Source organism: Lepus europaeus, chromosome 17 (assembly GCF_033115175.1).
Source record: "Lepus europaeus isolate LE1 chromosome 17, mLepTim1.pri, whole genome shotgun sequence".
Classification (NCBI taxonomy): Eukaryota; Metazoa; Chordata; class Mammalia; order Lagomorpha; family Leporidae; genus Lepus; species Lepus europaeus.
The window spans coordinates 6,444,176-6,459,757 of record NC_084843.1 but is presented as its reverse complement, the minus strand read 5'-3'; the positions used below and the strand labels follow the sequence as shown (position 1 = coordinate 6,459,757).

At 44.5% G+C, this 15,582-nt stretch overlaps 1 protein-coding gene across 1 annotated transcript in view; it reads left to right on the top strand.

The window, feature by feature from the left end:
- Positions 1 to 15,582, top strand: part of ZRANB1 (zinc finger RANBP2-type containing 1) — a 61,927-nt gene that overhangs the window by 43,606 nt on the left and 2,739 nt on the right. Inside the window, exons 4-9 of the mRNA XM_062214937.1 lie at positions 2,204 to 2,357; positions 4,635 to 4,706; positions 5,201 to 5,399; positions 13,008 to 13,128; positions 14,357 to 14,486; positions 14,657 to 14,886. Coding sequence (XP_062070921.1) covers positions 2,204 to 2,357; positions 4,635 to 4,706; positions 5,201 to 5,399; positions 13,008 to 13,128; positions 14,357 to 14,486; positions 14,657 to 14,886 — 906 coding nt within the window. The remainder of the gene's footprint in view (positions 1 to 2,203; positions 2,358 to 4,634; positions 4,707 to 5,200; positions 5,400 to 13,007; positions 13,129 to 14,356; positions 14,487 to 14,656; positions 14,887 to 15,582) is intronic.

The following is a 15,582-nucleotide window of genomic DNA, read 5'->3' as shown; positions in this document are numbered from 1 at the left end:
GAAGTTACGCGAACAAGGTAGAAAGCATTGTGCCATCACTTTGGCCTTGTCTGTGGGACACGTAAGCCAGCCCTGGTCTAGTGTCTTAGAGGTGGGAGGGGTTGTTCTAGGTAAAGAACTAAATTGCTAATGAGATTTAGTAGAGAGACTGAAGCCCGGAGGCCGTCGGTCTGATCAGAGGGGACAGGTCTGTGGAGAGAACAGAGACAAGCTTTGGAATGGGAACCGGAGCACATTGCATTTGGGGATATGTGTCTAGACAAAGGTTTTCACTGGGTTATGTGCCATGGACCCTGTTAAAGTTCAGTGGAACAAACAGACTTCTCAAAATACTGTTTTTATTCGCATAAAATAAAAACAGATTGCAAAGGAAGTAGTTGCATTAAAATATAGTTATCAAAATACTAAATCAAATTTGTGATATATAAGAAAATATATTTTAATATAGACAAGGCGTTCATGAAACTGAAGGATTTAAATTGAATTAAAACAAGTTCATATACTTTTGCCGAGTTCACAGAACTACTGCCTTATGGAGATGGTTGAGAATCTTGAGGTTGAAGGTGCGAGGCAGGCTTCAGAGACAACATTGTACTTGAAGGTGGTGACCGAAGGGCAGTGCTCAGAGGCCACATTTCTCTTGGAATACTTACAGTGCCCTCTCAGGTTTTTAGAAAAGGGCTTGAGGGCTGGCAGATTGGAAGAAGCTGTTTTTGAATTTCCTTCAATATCATTTAATGTTACTTGAGAAATAGTAAATATTCTGCAAATATTTAATGTTTGGTTTTCCATGTTTTGAGTATTGCTTTAAGTTTGGGTTCATGGAATTAAGATATAGTGAGAATTTACTGGTAATTCTGGCTAAATAAAGTCTAGTAGAACTGGATTTTCATGTAGGCGTTTTGAAAATAGGGAGTCAGGTGGCTACCTTGGTTATTCTGGGATTTGGAAACACTGTTTACTTGAAATGATTGCAGTTAAGTTGTAAAACTTCTTTGGGTGGCTTACCGGGAAGTTCTGCTCCACGTCCCACTGGATACTGGAAGGCTGCTCTTGGGAACGTGATCGAGGTTGGTGACAGAGCAGGCTGGCTCGCTCAGGGTTTGCACCAGTCTTTTCCTCATTCTGTGACACTCCCCCTGATTTCAGAATTTCCTGCAGATTTCTTTAGCTCCACAAATGGAATACAGCTGAAACGCAAGGGGGAGTCTTTGTGTCATTTGTGTGTGTACAGCATTGACGAGGGGGAAGCAGTCGCAGCTGGCTGTGGCCGTGCTTGGCCCAGTGCTCAGCATCTCCCCGTCAGGCTGGGACTTCCAGGGCGGCCGTCTGAGTCTATGCTTGGAGAAGCCAAGTGCTTATCACAGATTCGGAGTGGTGATAAGAAGTCGGGGTGGGGCAGATTGAAATGGTGGGCTTGCTTTATTTCAGGTCAGGGAAGGCATGGAGACTTGTGGGAGAACGGTGTTTGCCATTTTCTCAGCTGAAATTCCCAGGTTTTTTGTTTTGTTTGGAAGATTTATTTATTTATTTGAAGGGTAGAGTGACGGAGGGAGAGACAGACAATCTTCCATCTGCTGGTTCACTCCCCAAATGGCTGCAATGGTTGGGCTGAGCCATGCTGAAGCCAGGAGCCAGGAGCTTCTTCCAGGTCTGCCATATGGGTGCAGGGGCCCAAGCACTTGGGCCATGTTTTGCTGCTTTTCCAGGCATATTAGCAGGAAGCTAGATTGGAAGTGGAGCAGCGGGTTGCAAGCTGGTACCCATATGGAATACCACCACCACAGGCAGTGGTCTTACTCACTACGCCAGAGCTCTGGCCCTGAAATTCCCAGTTTTTTAAGAATGTTATTGGATACATGATGTTTAGCTTATTTAAGCTTTTTGTCCTCTTTCCTCCTCTTGTAATATACTTTCTATGAATATACCCCATATGTATACATTTTTATTTGCATCTTTTAGAATTTTCTTGTAATAAATTCTTAAGTAGAATTGCTGAGTCAGAAGGAAAACATTTTTAGGGTGTTTTCCTGAAAAGTTCTGATGCATACTTCCACTGGTCAGGACTAATAATACACTTTGAGATTTAAAAATAGCAACCGTGTGATCCTGGGAAATTTGGCTCGTTTATTTTAAATACTGTTGTTTTCTGATTCCATTTATGATAAATGAGATGTAGAGGAATGTTTCTTTTGCGTTTAAGGTGTCTCAACAAGCAGCAAAGTGTATTCCAGCAATGGTGTGTCCTGAACTTACCGAGCAAATCCGGAGAGAAATCGCTGCCTCTCTTCATCAGAGAAAGGGAGATTTTGCTTGCTATTTCCTAACTGACCTTGTGACATTCACATTGCCAGCAGGTAACCCCCAAATTTTATGTGAAAAGAAATTTCTGTTTCATTACAGTTAAATTTTTATGTGTGGGTGGATAACGTGTGTGTGTGTGTATGTGTGTTTTAAAGATTTGTTTGTTTGTTTGAAAGGCAGAGTTACAGAGAGGCAGAGGCAGAGAGAGAGAGAGAGAGAGGTAGAGGTCTTCCATCTGCTGGTTCACTCCACAGATGGCCTCAATGGCCAGAGCTGCTCCTTTCTGAAGGCGGGAGCTGGGAGCTTCTTCTGGGTCTCCCATGCAGGTGTAGGGGCGGACTCGACTTTATCCTGTAAGTGACCAACCAGTACAAAGGATATTATAAGCAAGTGCTTAGCTCTCTAGGAATAAGGCAGTGACTGAGAATAACCGATTGCCTTGTGTTTTTGTGTTTTAAACATTTTCTAGTTGTTTAACAGTAGAAAGAGAGAGAGAAAGAGAAGTAGACCCAGAGTTAGTTCCCGTTTGTTGGCTGGCTGCCCACATGCGTGGGAGCTGAGAGTCCAGTCCAAGTCTTCCACTACTTGAATCATCGATGACCTGCTGCTTCCCAGGCCAGCCTTGGCAAGAAGCTGGAATTAGCTGGAGCTGGGAATCAGACCCGATATGGGACTTGGGTGTCTTAATTGCAGGACCAAATGCCCATCTCTGAAACTCTTCTACCCATTTATTTTCCTTATGGATTTATTTTATAATAACATTTTTTAAAGGACTCATTTTTTATGTTCTCTCTCTTTTCCTACCTTAATTTTTTAAAAGATTTGTTTATTTACTTGAGTTACATGGAGAGAGGAGAGGCAGAGAGAGAGAAAGAGAGGTCTTCCATCTGCTGGTTCACTCCCCAATTGGCCATAATGGCTGGAGCTGCTCTGATCCGAAGCCAGGAGCTTCTTCCGGGTCTCCCACATGGGTGTAGGGGCTCAAGGACTTGGGCCATCATCTGCTGCTTTCCCAGGCCATAGCAGAGAGCTATGTATAGCAGAGATCAGAAGTGGATCAGTCGTGACTTGAACCAGCACCCATATGGTAGCCAGCACTGAAGGTGGTGGCTTTACCCATTAAGCCACAGCAACAGCCCTCAACCTTATTATTTTGAAATTAGATAGCTATTGGCTACCTGGGACAGAACATGAATTTTTGATGGGTAGAGTCAGGTTATTTGAAGTAAAAGTAATATGCATTCTTTTGAATGTGTCGTTTCTTTTGCCTTCATATTTATTTCTAGTATATTTGTGAAGCAACTTAGGTGTTTCAGTTGAAAATGTCCTCCAGGATGCCTTTTCTCAGTTGGTGTTCAGTAAATACACCGAACACCACGTTTCGAGAGTAAAGCTTCCTTCTGTGATCTGTGTTGAACTTTTACACCGAGCTGTAAACAGAGGCTTTTACACATTACAGGTGACACTGATGAATCCTTCCAAGATCTGAGCAAACTTCATTTGAAATGTTTTCTTTAAGTTTACTCCAACTGATAAGACTTTTATTTTTATTTATTTATTTATTTATGTTTAAAGATTTATTTATTTATTTGAAAGAGTCACCCAGAGACGGAGAGGCAGAGAGAGAGAGAGGTCTGCTATCCGCTGGTTCACTCCCCAGTTGGCCACAATGCCTGGAGCTGTGCCGATCAAAGCCAGGAGCATCCACTGGGTCTCCCACATGGGTGTAGAGGCCCAAGGACTTGGGCCATCCTCTACTGCTTTCCATAGTAGAGAGCTGGATTGGAAGTGGAGCAGCCGGGACCTGAACTAGCTCCTCTATGGCATGCTGGCATCTGCAGATGGTGCCTTTGCCTGCTACGCCACAGTGCCGGCCCCATAAAAGTATTTTGAACCATGGGTAATGTGTCTTAGCCCAGGCTACTTTATTAGTAACCTGAATAGAGCTTAAAGAATTTGAGGAAGGTGACAGAAAGACTCTGTGCTGGAATACATGGTTCATTAATTTTTATAAGAAGATTCTAAAGATAGCAGATGTGAACAAAGCTTTCTAGTGTGAGACAAGAACAAATAAAAATTTGTGTGTAAGAGTGGGTCCAGATGATACTCTTTATATTATTTTGAAATAAAGTTTTCTTGACAATGCAATATAAAAAGAACTGTTTTCCATTTTGTAAACCTGCACACATTATATAGGCGCTTTTTTAAAAAAAAGTTGCCCAAGAACCTTCAGTGGAAAGGGAGTTATTTTAAAGGAAGTTGTTGAGATGCTGCCGTCAAGTTATTAAATTACAAACATAAGATCTCTTAAGTCTGCTGTTTCTTTGTAGATATTGAAGACTTGCCCCCAACAGTCCAAGAAAAACTATTTGATGAGGTGCTTGATAGAGATGTTCAGAAAGGTAAGCTTGGAAATCAGGGAGTATAATTTACCTTTTATCACTGGAACTTTTGCTTTGTTTTGTAAAGTTCACAGAGTAGTTAGTGTGTGGTCAACTCTGTTCTTATTTTAAATTAAACATATGAAGACCTTAAGAGCAGTGTTATAGTAGACTGTCGGAAATGCTCATTCGTAACTCTTAGCTGTGATTGTGTGCAAATAAAGGTATGAAACTAAAAGCTTGGTTTTCTGCTTATTCTAGAGTGAGTACATTTCTGTATCTAACATTTTAGAAAATAATATTTTAGAAGAATTTGAAGATTGAGTAAATTATTCCAGAGCCACAAGATGTTTCAGCTGCTGAAAAGTTTATATTTCAGTTGATCAAATTTATTTAGTTGTTTATCAGTTATATATGAGCCTTTTTACACCTAGAAAATAGTTTCTTTCCCACTACTGAATATTCCTTACTTAACATAGGTATGCAAATACATGCTATTTAAATTCCTCATACAGAGTTAGAAGAAGAATCTCCAATTATAAACTGGTCTCTGGAGCTGGCCACGCGTTTGGACAGTCGGCTGTATGCACTTTGGAACCGCACTGCAGGAGACTGCTTGCTGGACTCAGTCCTCCAGGCCACCTGGGGCATCTATGACAAGGACTCGGTGCTTCGCAAAGCCCTGCACGACAGCCTGCACGACTGTTCGCATTGGTGAGCTGCCCCTCCCTGGCTCAGCCCAGGATGCACATAGTGGCTATTTCCTTGTTTGGTGGGATATTTTTTGTTTTCGTTACATTTTTAGTAGCAGTTTTTTTTTGTTTTGTTTTGTTTTTTTTTTGGGACAGGCAGAGTTAGAGAGAGAGAGAGAAAGGTCTTCCTTCCGTTGGTTCACCCCCCAAATGGCCGCTCCGGCTGGCACTGTGCAGAACCGAACCAGGAGCCAGGCGCTCCCTCCTGGTCTCCCATGTGGGTGCAGGGCCCAAGCACTTGGGCCATCCTCCACTGCCCTCCCAGGCCACAGCTGAGAGCTGGACTGGAAGAGGAGCAACCGGGACTAGAACCCAGGGTGTCAGTGCCGCAGGCGGAGGATTAGCCTAGTGAGCCGCGGCGCCGGCAGTAGAATTTTTTTTTTTTTTTTTTTTTTTGACAGGCAGAGTGGACAGTGAGAGAGAGACAGAGAGAAAGGTCTTCCTTTGCCATTGGTTCACCTTCCAGTGGCCGCCGCACACCGCGCTGATCTGAAGGCAGGAGCCAGGTGCTTCTTCTGGTCTCCCATGCAGGTGCAGGGCCCAAGCACTTGGGCCATCCTCCACTGCCCTCCTGGGCCATAGCAGAGAGCTGGCCTGGAAGAGGGGCAACCGGGACAGAATCCGGTGCCCCGACCGGGACTAGAACCTGGTTTGCCGGCGCCGCAAGGCAGAGGATTAGCCTATTGAGCCACGGTGCCGGCCAGTAGAAGATTTTTTTTTAAAGTTTTGAAAAAATATAGTTTGAACATTAGACACTTTGAGCATCTCAGTAGTTTCATAGCTTTTCCTGAGCTTTAGAATAGAAATATTTGAAGCTTTAAGTTGGAAACAGGTCTTTTTTTAAAAGATTTATTTATTTATTTATTTATTTATTTTTTACGAAGTATTGTTGTCAGGCAACACTGGTTTCCTTGGGTGAGTTCATTCATTCCCATGGATTTTTTTTTTTAAATATTTATTTTATTTATTTGAAAGAGTTACAGAGAAAGGTAGAAACAGAGAGAGAGAGGGGTCTTCCATCCACTGGTTCACTCCCCAGATGGCCACAATGGCCGGAACTGTGCCGATCTGAAGCTGGGAGCTTCTTCTGGGTCTCCCCCGTGGGTGCAGGGGCCCAAGGACTTGGGCCATCTGCTGCTGCTATCCCAGCCCATAGAAGAGAGCTGGATCAGAAGGTGAACAGTTGGGACTAGAACCGATGCCCATATGGGATGCTGGTGCTTCAGGCCAGGGCTTTAACATGCTGCACCACAGTGCTGGCCCCAAAATTGATCTATTTATTTGAAAGTCAGAGTTGGGCAGGGTGCGGGGGGAGGCGGCGCGGTGGTACAGTAGGTTAATCCTCCTCCTGTGGCACCAGCATCCCATATGGGCACGGGGTTCTAGTCCCGGTTGCTCCTCTTCCAGTCCAGCTCTCTGCTGTGGCCCAGGAGGGCAGTGGAGGGATGGCTCTAGTGCTTGGGCCCTACACCATGGGAGACCGGGAGAAAGCACCTGGCTCCTGGCTTCGGATCGGCGCAGCTCTGGCTGTTGCAACCATTTGGGGGGTGAACCAATGGAAAAAGGAAGACCCTTCTGTCTCTCACTGTCTGTAACTCTGCCTGTCAAATAAATAAATAAAAATCTTTAAAAAAAAGAAAAAGAAAGAGATCTTCCATCTGCTGATTCACTCCCCAATCAGCTGTATTGGCTGGAGCTGTGCCAATCTGAAGCCAGGAAACAGGAACTTCTTCCAGGTCTCCCATGATGGTTCAGGGGCCCAAGGATTTGGGCCATCTTCTGCTTTCCCAGGCCACAGCAGAGAGGTGGATCAGAAGTGGAACAGCCGGGACTTGAACTGGTGCCCGTATGGGATGCTGGCACTGCAGGCGGCGGCTTCACCCGCTACGCCACAGTGCTGGCCCAGACAATATTTTTATTCAATAGAAACCATATATTTGCACAATTCAAATACAACATTTCAGGTTATCCTTAAGTATTGATATGCTCTTTGCTTATAATTTTAACTACTTATGACTTCATATTTTTTGTTCAACTTTAAGGGATGTTATTCTGACTATATTCCAAAGGTTTTCTCTCTCTCTCTTTTTTTTTTGAAAGAGTTACAGAGAGGGAGAGAGAGATCTTCCACCTGCTGGTTCACTCCTCAGATGGCTGCAGTGGTCAGGGCTGGGTCAGGCTGAAGCCAGGAGCTTCATCCAGGTCTCCCATGTGGGTGGCAGAGGTCCAAAAACTTAGGCCATCTCCCCTGCTTATCCCTGGCCATTAGTAGGGAGCTGGATAGGAAGTAGAGCAGCCAGGACATGAACTGGTGCCCAGTATGGGAATCTCAGTGTTGTGGGGGTGACTTTACCTGCTTACACCACATCACTGGCCCTCCAGATTTTGTTTTTTTCTTTCTGAGTGTGGGAGTATCTCGGATAACTTTGCAATTTTCAAACTCACAGACGGGTTTAAAAAAATAACAAGACAGCCATGCAGCAGATCCCAGTATCTTGTCCATTCAGTTGACCAATTAACATTTTAGCATACCTGCTGCATGTCTATAGCCTGAACACTCTCCTGTGCCAGTTAGTTTTAGACATCTTGATGCTTTCTTTACCTTTCAATGTTTCAACACGCACCTTTCCAGAACAAATATTCTTTACCCAGCCACATCCATATCGCCACACCTAAGTAAATCAGCATTGATAGAGCTGCCCAGCATCCAGTCCATGTTCATATTTTTCCAGTTGTCTCAAAATGTGATACATATTTACCTGGGTTCCACTCCAGTTTTGTCTTGAGCTATGAATTCTCCCATTGAGATGTCAGTCATTGTGTGTGTGAATAATTTGGTCTTCATATCTGTTTGACTTCTGGTATTATATTGGTTCTGTGAATATGTTCTGTCATGAGGCTCAAAGATGCTAGAGTAAATTGCCCATTGTTGGAAGTTAGTAAGTAGCAGAAGTCACTTTTTTTTTTTTTTTAAGATTTATTTCTTGGAAAGATAGAGGGAGAGAAAGATCTTCCATCTGCTGGTTCACTCTCCAGTTGGCTGCAATGGCTGGGACTGGACTGGGCCAGGCTGAAGTCGGGAGCCTGGAACTCCATCCGGATCTCCCACGTGGGATGGCAAGAGCCCAGATACTTGGGTCATCATCTGCTTTCCCAGGCTCATTAGCAAGGAGCTGGATCGGAAGTGGAGCAGCTGGCACTCAAACTGGCCCCATATCAGATGCCGGCATCACAGGTGGTGGCTTAACCTGCTGCACAACACTAGCCCCTCGCCATTTAAAAATTCATACTATTGCCGGCGCCGCGGCTCACTAGGCTAATCCTCCGCCTTGCGGCGCCGGCACACCGGGTTCTAGTCCCGGTTGGGGCACCGGATTCTGTCCTGGTTGCCCCTCTTCCAGGCCAGCTCTCTGCTGTGGCAAGGGAGTGCAGTGGAGGATGGCCCAAGTGCTTGGGTCCTGCACCCCATGGGAGACCAGGAGAAGCGGTGGCCACTGGAGGGTGAACCAACAGCAAAAAGGAAGACCTTTCTCTCTGTCTCTCTCTCTCACTGTCCACTCTGCCTGTCAAAAAAAAAAAAAAAAAAAAAAAAAAAAAAAAAAAAACATACTATTTTTCCAACTTCATTATCAAATGTGCCTTTTCTTTTTGTGTATCTAGTTGAATGCTTTACAAATAATGACCCTATTCCAAAGAAGTTTATTACCCTTGTGTCCTCGTGTCTTTTTTGAGCACTTCAGTGGTTGTGAATGTTGTCAGTATTTTGAAATCCATGCACATATCTTAACTCTAGGAGACAGGAATTTTGTTTCCTTGTGGAAGATACAGAACCCCTAGGCTGGCTCAGTAAGTGGTCACCATTGAATTGATGTGTCCTCCAGAACTTGGAAGTGAGACTGGTGTCATTGCTGCTCTGACATGCTGGTGCGGGCTCAGTAAGTGCCCACTGAAGTGGCATGCTCTCTGGGATCTGGAAGTGGGACCGCTTCTTTACTGTCTTAATGCCGTAGAGTAAGAATTGAGGTCATTTGAAAAAAATAAAAGCTCCCTGACTGGGAAGTCTGATTGGAGATCAGCCAGATGGCTTTATCATTTAGTCTTTGTCAAGGAGAGAGGGCTCTGTGCCTTTTAGTGCAGAGAGCTGTGCTGAAATGATCTGGTAATAGAGCAAGAACAAGAGCTGTGTGAGGTGGCTCCCTGGGCCAGGTAGACGGGTGTAAGTAGATGTTCAGCGGGACCCTCTGGGGGACGTTGTGTGCCCACAAACCCAACATCCTAATGATGCCTCTGCCAGAGCAGGGAAGGGGCTGGTTTTTGTAGTGGTGATTTCATGGTCCTGGCTTCACTGTGGTTTCACAAGTCTGCCTGCTAAGCTTGCTTACTGTGACTGTCCTGTGCAACGCATGTGTACCTCGGTGGTGCTGAAGTCTGGCTTCTTACCTGGAAAGTTGTGCCTGGACTTCGGTAAACCTGCCGCTTGGCAGCCAGGTAGGCTTCTGGTGGCTACATCCTGACCTAGTTGTGAGGCTGAGTACACACTAAATCAGCAGTGGCTGGAGTGTCTTTGGGGCTTTTGCTCCCCGTAGTTCCTCAGAGCTGGCAGTAGGTTATCTGGGTTGGGCCACTGGTGTTCATGGGGCTGGAACGCTGAGGTGCTCATGAGGCATTTTAGGTCCCCAAAGTCTAGCACAGAGGTAGAAGAAGAGCACTGTTACCGGAGGTAGTAAATGTTAGACCGGAGAGGGAGTGTGGCTGTCTCCATGAGAAGGCACTCTGCTTGTTCATAGCCACTGGTTGGTGGTGTTGCAGTAGAACTTGTAGTAAAGTACCCCCAGTTCTAAAAGGGTGAGGACAAAGAGCTGGCATATGGACAGGTGTCCCAAAACAGTGTGCCTAGGCACCACCTGCTCTGATCCTGGCCGTGAAACATCTTTGCCTGATGTTTATAGTACAGCTGATTGCTGTGACCACAGAGAGACTTTGCTAGTATCTTGGGGGTGGGCTGACAATGAAGATTATCTAATAGAATTCAGTGGTGTTGAATCAGAGGGCGGGGTGGAGGGTAGAATGAGCAGGGTGAACAGCCTGGGGTCCTGTCCTAGGCCAGGAGTGGAGGAGTCATTACATCCTTTAAGCTGCTCTTCGCTGGGGTGCCCTTCGCATGTAGTGCAAACCACCTGGGAAGACATGTTATGCCACGTAAAAAAGCTAGTAAGAAACTCGAACCAGCACCCGTATGGGATGGGCGCTGCTCCACGCCAGCCCCTGTAGTTACAGTTTTTAGTATACCTTGCTACAAATGCTATTTGGAAGTAGTTCTAATTCGTACTTAATTGTACCTGCTACAAATACACGGAGTCACCTGGGTAGATTTGATTACAGTGAAAATATTAAAAAGCAAGATTGAAACTGTCTCTTCTGGATCCTAAATATACATGGAATCATAAAATATGGTCTTTTGTGTCTGAATTCTTTTACTTTGCTTGAAGTGTTAATGCTTCATCCATGTTTCCTGTTTTGCTCCTGTATGTTCCAGATGCTATTCCACGGACGGCCACGTTTTTGTTCCCCAGTTGATGGATATTGGCTAGTTCCCATTTTTCAGTTAACACTCCTCAGACCATTCACAAACAAGTCTCTGTGTGACACAGTTTTGGTTTCTCACTTGTTAGATACCTAGAAGTGTAACTGTTGGGTCGTGGTAGTTTTGATTTGTATTTCCCTAGTTACTGATCATATTGAGCATCTTTTCATGTGCTTATTGATCATTCATGTATCTTTGGTGAAATATCTTTCTATGTCATTTTTCATTTTTTAAAGGAGTTGTGTTAATTAGTGAGTTGCCAGGTGTTCTTGATGTATCAGCTTGCTCACTGAATGTATGATCTATACCAATTTTCCTCTGTGACTGGCTTTTCACTTTTCATTAAGGGTAGCTTTTAAAGGTACATTAAAGCATGAAAGTATGTAAACATTTTTGTTTTTTTGCTTGTGCTTTTCTAGCCTAATGTTTACTCCAATGTTTTCTTCCACGATTTTACTATCTTTTAAAATTTTTAAAAATTTAGGTCTGTGATCCATTTAGAGCTAATTTTTTGTTTGAGGTTTTAGGTGTAAATGTTTTAATTCATCTTTTTGCATGTGGATGTCCAGTTGCCCCAGTACCATTTATTGACAAAACACTTTCAGGGCCGGCACTGTAGCATAGTGGGTAAAGCCCCCGCCTGCAGTGCTGGGGGAACCGTGTGGGTACCGGTTCAAGTTCTGGCTGCTCCGCTTCTGATCCAGCTCTCTGCTGTGGCCTGGGAAAGTAGTAGAAGATAACCCAAGTGCTTCCCCCCTGCACCCACGTGGGAGACCTGTAAGAAGCTCCTGGCTCCTGGCTTCGGAAAGGCCTAGTTCCGGCCGTTGCGGCCATCTGGGGAATGAACCAGTAGGCAAAAGACCTCTCTCTCTGTCTCTCTCTCTGCCTCTGCCTTTCTGTAACTCTGACTTTCAAGTAAAATAAATAAATCTTTAAAAAAAAAGGACACTTTCCCCCTCATTCTCTTGCCTTGACACTTCTGTCAAAATTAGTTGACCATAACAGTAAGAGTTTCTGGACTCTTCTACGTTTTCGTGTACCATTTGATTGTCTGCTGCCAGATTTGGTTTTCTTGTCTGTTCTTCACAAGTCTGGTAGCTGCAGAGTTTAGGTCCTGGTGTGATAGGGGTGATTACTTGAACATGATTATTATTTAAAACTGTGTTTTACCGAACTCTCTTATTCACAACTTTTCTTGGAGTGTTTTAAGTGCAGTTATTTAATTTCTGGCTAACTTAGCTGTCTCATTCATAAAATGACTTCACAGAATAACCAAGAATTTGTTAACTGTGTATACATCTTTCAGTTTGTACACAGTTTCTAAGTTTGATAATATTTGTCCTTGAGCATTTCAAAACAATGTATTTCGATATTGGTGTTAAGAAATTCAAATGTATTTGTTTTTTAGCTGTTGTAAAAGATGAATATCCACTTTTTATTTCTAAAGCATTGGGCATTCTGCTTTTAAAAATACCCTCAGTAACCTGGAGTATGGGAAAGTATTTTTTAATCAGCTGAGAGTTCTACTTTTGGAATGCTATGTTCAGGTCATTTTTAGAAAATCTAAAATACATTCATTTGTTTTCTGTGGAAGCTTCATTAATTGACTTATAAAGATTCTGTGACACTAACATGTTAAGCTTTCCTGTCCAGGGACTTTCAGAATCAGATTCTTCCACGTGGGTGACAGGGTCCCAGCTACATGAGCCCTCACGCTCGTTCCCAGGCTGTGCATCAGCAGGAGCCTGGAGTCAGAGGCTGGAGTTGGGCATTGAACACCTGGGATTCCAACCTGGGACTCCAGTGTCTTAGCCACTTAGCTAAGTGCTCATGCTAGAAGCATTTGTAATTTGAATAATATATTGCAAACCAGGTGAAGTTAGTAAAATAATCTCTTTTCACATGAACTGCTTAAAGATTACATTAAATAAATTATTGGCACATGTAAAGTGTTGTTTATAGAAGGCTTTTTACACATTTTTTTAGGTTTTACACACGCTGGAAAGATTGGGAGTCATGGTATTCTCAGAGCTTTGGTTTACACTTTTCCTTGAGAGAAGAACAGTGGCAAGAAGACTGGGCATTTATACTCTCTCTCGCTAGTCAGGTAAGGCGCTTCAAACCTTGTTCTTCTGTGAGCAAAGCAAGCCACTTGTCTCGGTGCTTCCACGCTTGCCTGAACTGTGTTGGAAGCGGTGTGGTCAGAGACGAGTACTTGTCTTGGCAGCAGTTGATGTGGGTGCTCGTCATGTGACAGCTCTTTATTGAAAAGGTGACCATAGCAGGTCCTCAGTGGTAAGGGAGAGAAGTGTGTGCTTCTCCCATGTGCAAGTTGTACTTGGATGACTTGAAGCACTTCCAGTCTTGAGGCTGTTCTCTATTCCTCTTGGCACAGGGGGCTTATGGCTGTTGCCACCTTACAGATTAGCCCCTGTCCTGTGTCTGATGATGGAGACCTACCCAAGATCATGAGACAGAAGTAGGTACTTGCATGCTGGGGACGAGCCGTCACGCCCTGAGGACACAGTGGGCAGTCTTCAGAATGTGCCCCCAGTGGTGAGGCCGCATCCAAGTAACAGAGGAAAAGGTGCAGTCCGGCTCACTCTGAACCAGTCTAACTAATGTGGGGATGAACTTCTGTGATTGTAAACGAAGCCTGCCTGTAATAAAGCTGGGTGGAGTGTCCCCCTTACACTCTTGGCTTCATCCAGTGCTCAGCGATATGCCAACAGACCTCTCCTTTGTTTCCAGAAAGCACCAAAGTTCACTTGAGCCCTGAGAAGGAAGTATCTTCTGGCAGGGAGCCACTTGGGCAGGGTTCGCAGTGGCTGACTGTTCTGAGACATGGACCTTATTGCCCTGTGTATTGGTGTTGGCCTTCACCAGTTCTAGGATATTGCCACTGTGAGGAACAGAGCTTTTGTCTCTTCAGTTTAGGCTCTCTCTCCTAAAGTGAAGTGTTGCAGACTACTAAGATGAAGCAGGTAGAACTGTGCAGGTGACTGAATCAGAATGTCATGACACAGCGCATCCTTTGCTGTCTGAATGTGATTCCGGAGATTGTGAGGAGCAAGGCTGGCAGTGAGGGGTATATGGGACTGTTGACCTCCATCCAGTTGAAACAGTGAATGATACCCTTGTGTAGACTTGGAATTTCTACTCCAGTTTTATTGGACTTACAGTTAAAGGAGCTTTAACTTGACATTTTCTTAAAAACAGATTTAGATATACTAAAGGTATATTTGAATATATTGAATATGATGAAGATTGTTGATTGTTACAAAACATTTTTCCAGGAATGGTAAAAAAAAACCTTTTTCTTTTGTTCTGTGCAGCCTGGAGCGAGTTTGGAACAGACACACATTTTTGTACTTGCACATATTCTTAGACGACCAATTATAGTTTACGGAGTAAAATATTATAAGAGTTTCCGGGGAGAAACTTTAGGCTATACTCGATTTCAAGGTAAGTGGTCATCTGGACACTGCGGAGGTCTCTGATCTGTGAGTACAGAGTGGTCTGTAGCTGTGTCCTCCACTGGTGAGGAGGATCAGGCTGGTTCTGGGTGGTCAGGACTGGGGACACAAAGAGACTGTTGACACCTGCAACCACTTGGTTTTCTTTCCTCTTTCTAGGGGTGTATTTGCCTTTGTTGTGGGAACAGAGTTTTTGTTGGAAAAGTCCGATTGCTCTGGGGTATACTAGGGGCCACTTCTCTGCTTTGGTTGCCATGGAGAATGATGGCTATGGCAACCGAGGTGCTGGTGCTAACTTGAATACTGATGATGACATCACCATCACGTTTTTGCCTCTGGTTGACAGTGAGCGGAAGTTACTCCACGTGCACTTTCTTTCTGCTCAGGAGGTGAGTGGCGTGTTTCCCCTACTGAGAAGGTAGCCGGTGGTGTCCCTCCTGTGTGGTTTTATCAGCAGTACCAGCTACTTTGCTGTATGTAGCTGTAGTCATTCCCACCGGCTGTAACTGGGGGTCAGACGTTGATGTTTAGCATTTCAAAACTGCCACGTGGAAACAGCGAGGAACTACACCTCAGGCCCTGTCCTCAACTTCTAAGGAAGAAAAACAGGGAACCTGAAGGACTGGGGACTTAAAGACAGTGGTAAGGGCGAGGATGTCCTCAGAAGTGAGTCTTATTAACGGATCTGGGGACGTAACGCCTAGGAATTGCAGGGCCATTGTGGCTTGCGAGGGGGTGGGCAACAGCGCAGGAGGGTAGTGGGAAGGAAACGAGGCCACAGCTTTGTTTGTACTCTGGGGAGCTGGGACTACAAAGGCCAGTTTGCCAGAGGAACCCTGGCTTCTGGGTTGACTGATACCTGGGCAGTGGCAGAAGCCCCAGGGAGAGCTATCCAGGTCAGGGGTAGTAGGAGGGGGTGTAGACTAGGCATACGTGTACAAAAGAATCTCTCTCAGAAAGCCCATGTTCTTGTCAAATTATTGGTCTTTTATTTAGTATACTATAACCATCAGAAAACACATAATCATGACATTGAGAGGAAAAAAAATCCACAACTTGTATAACTTCAGCCATCCATAATTCAC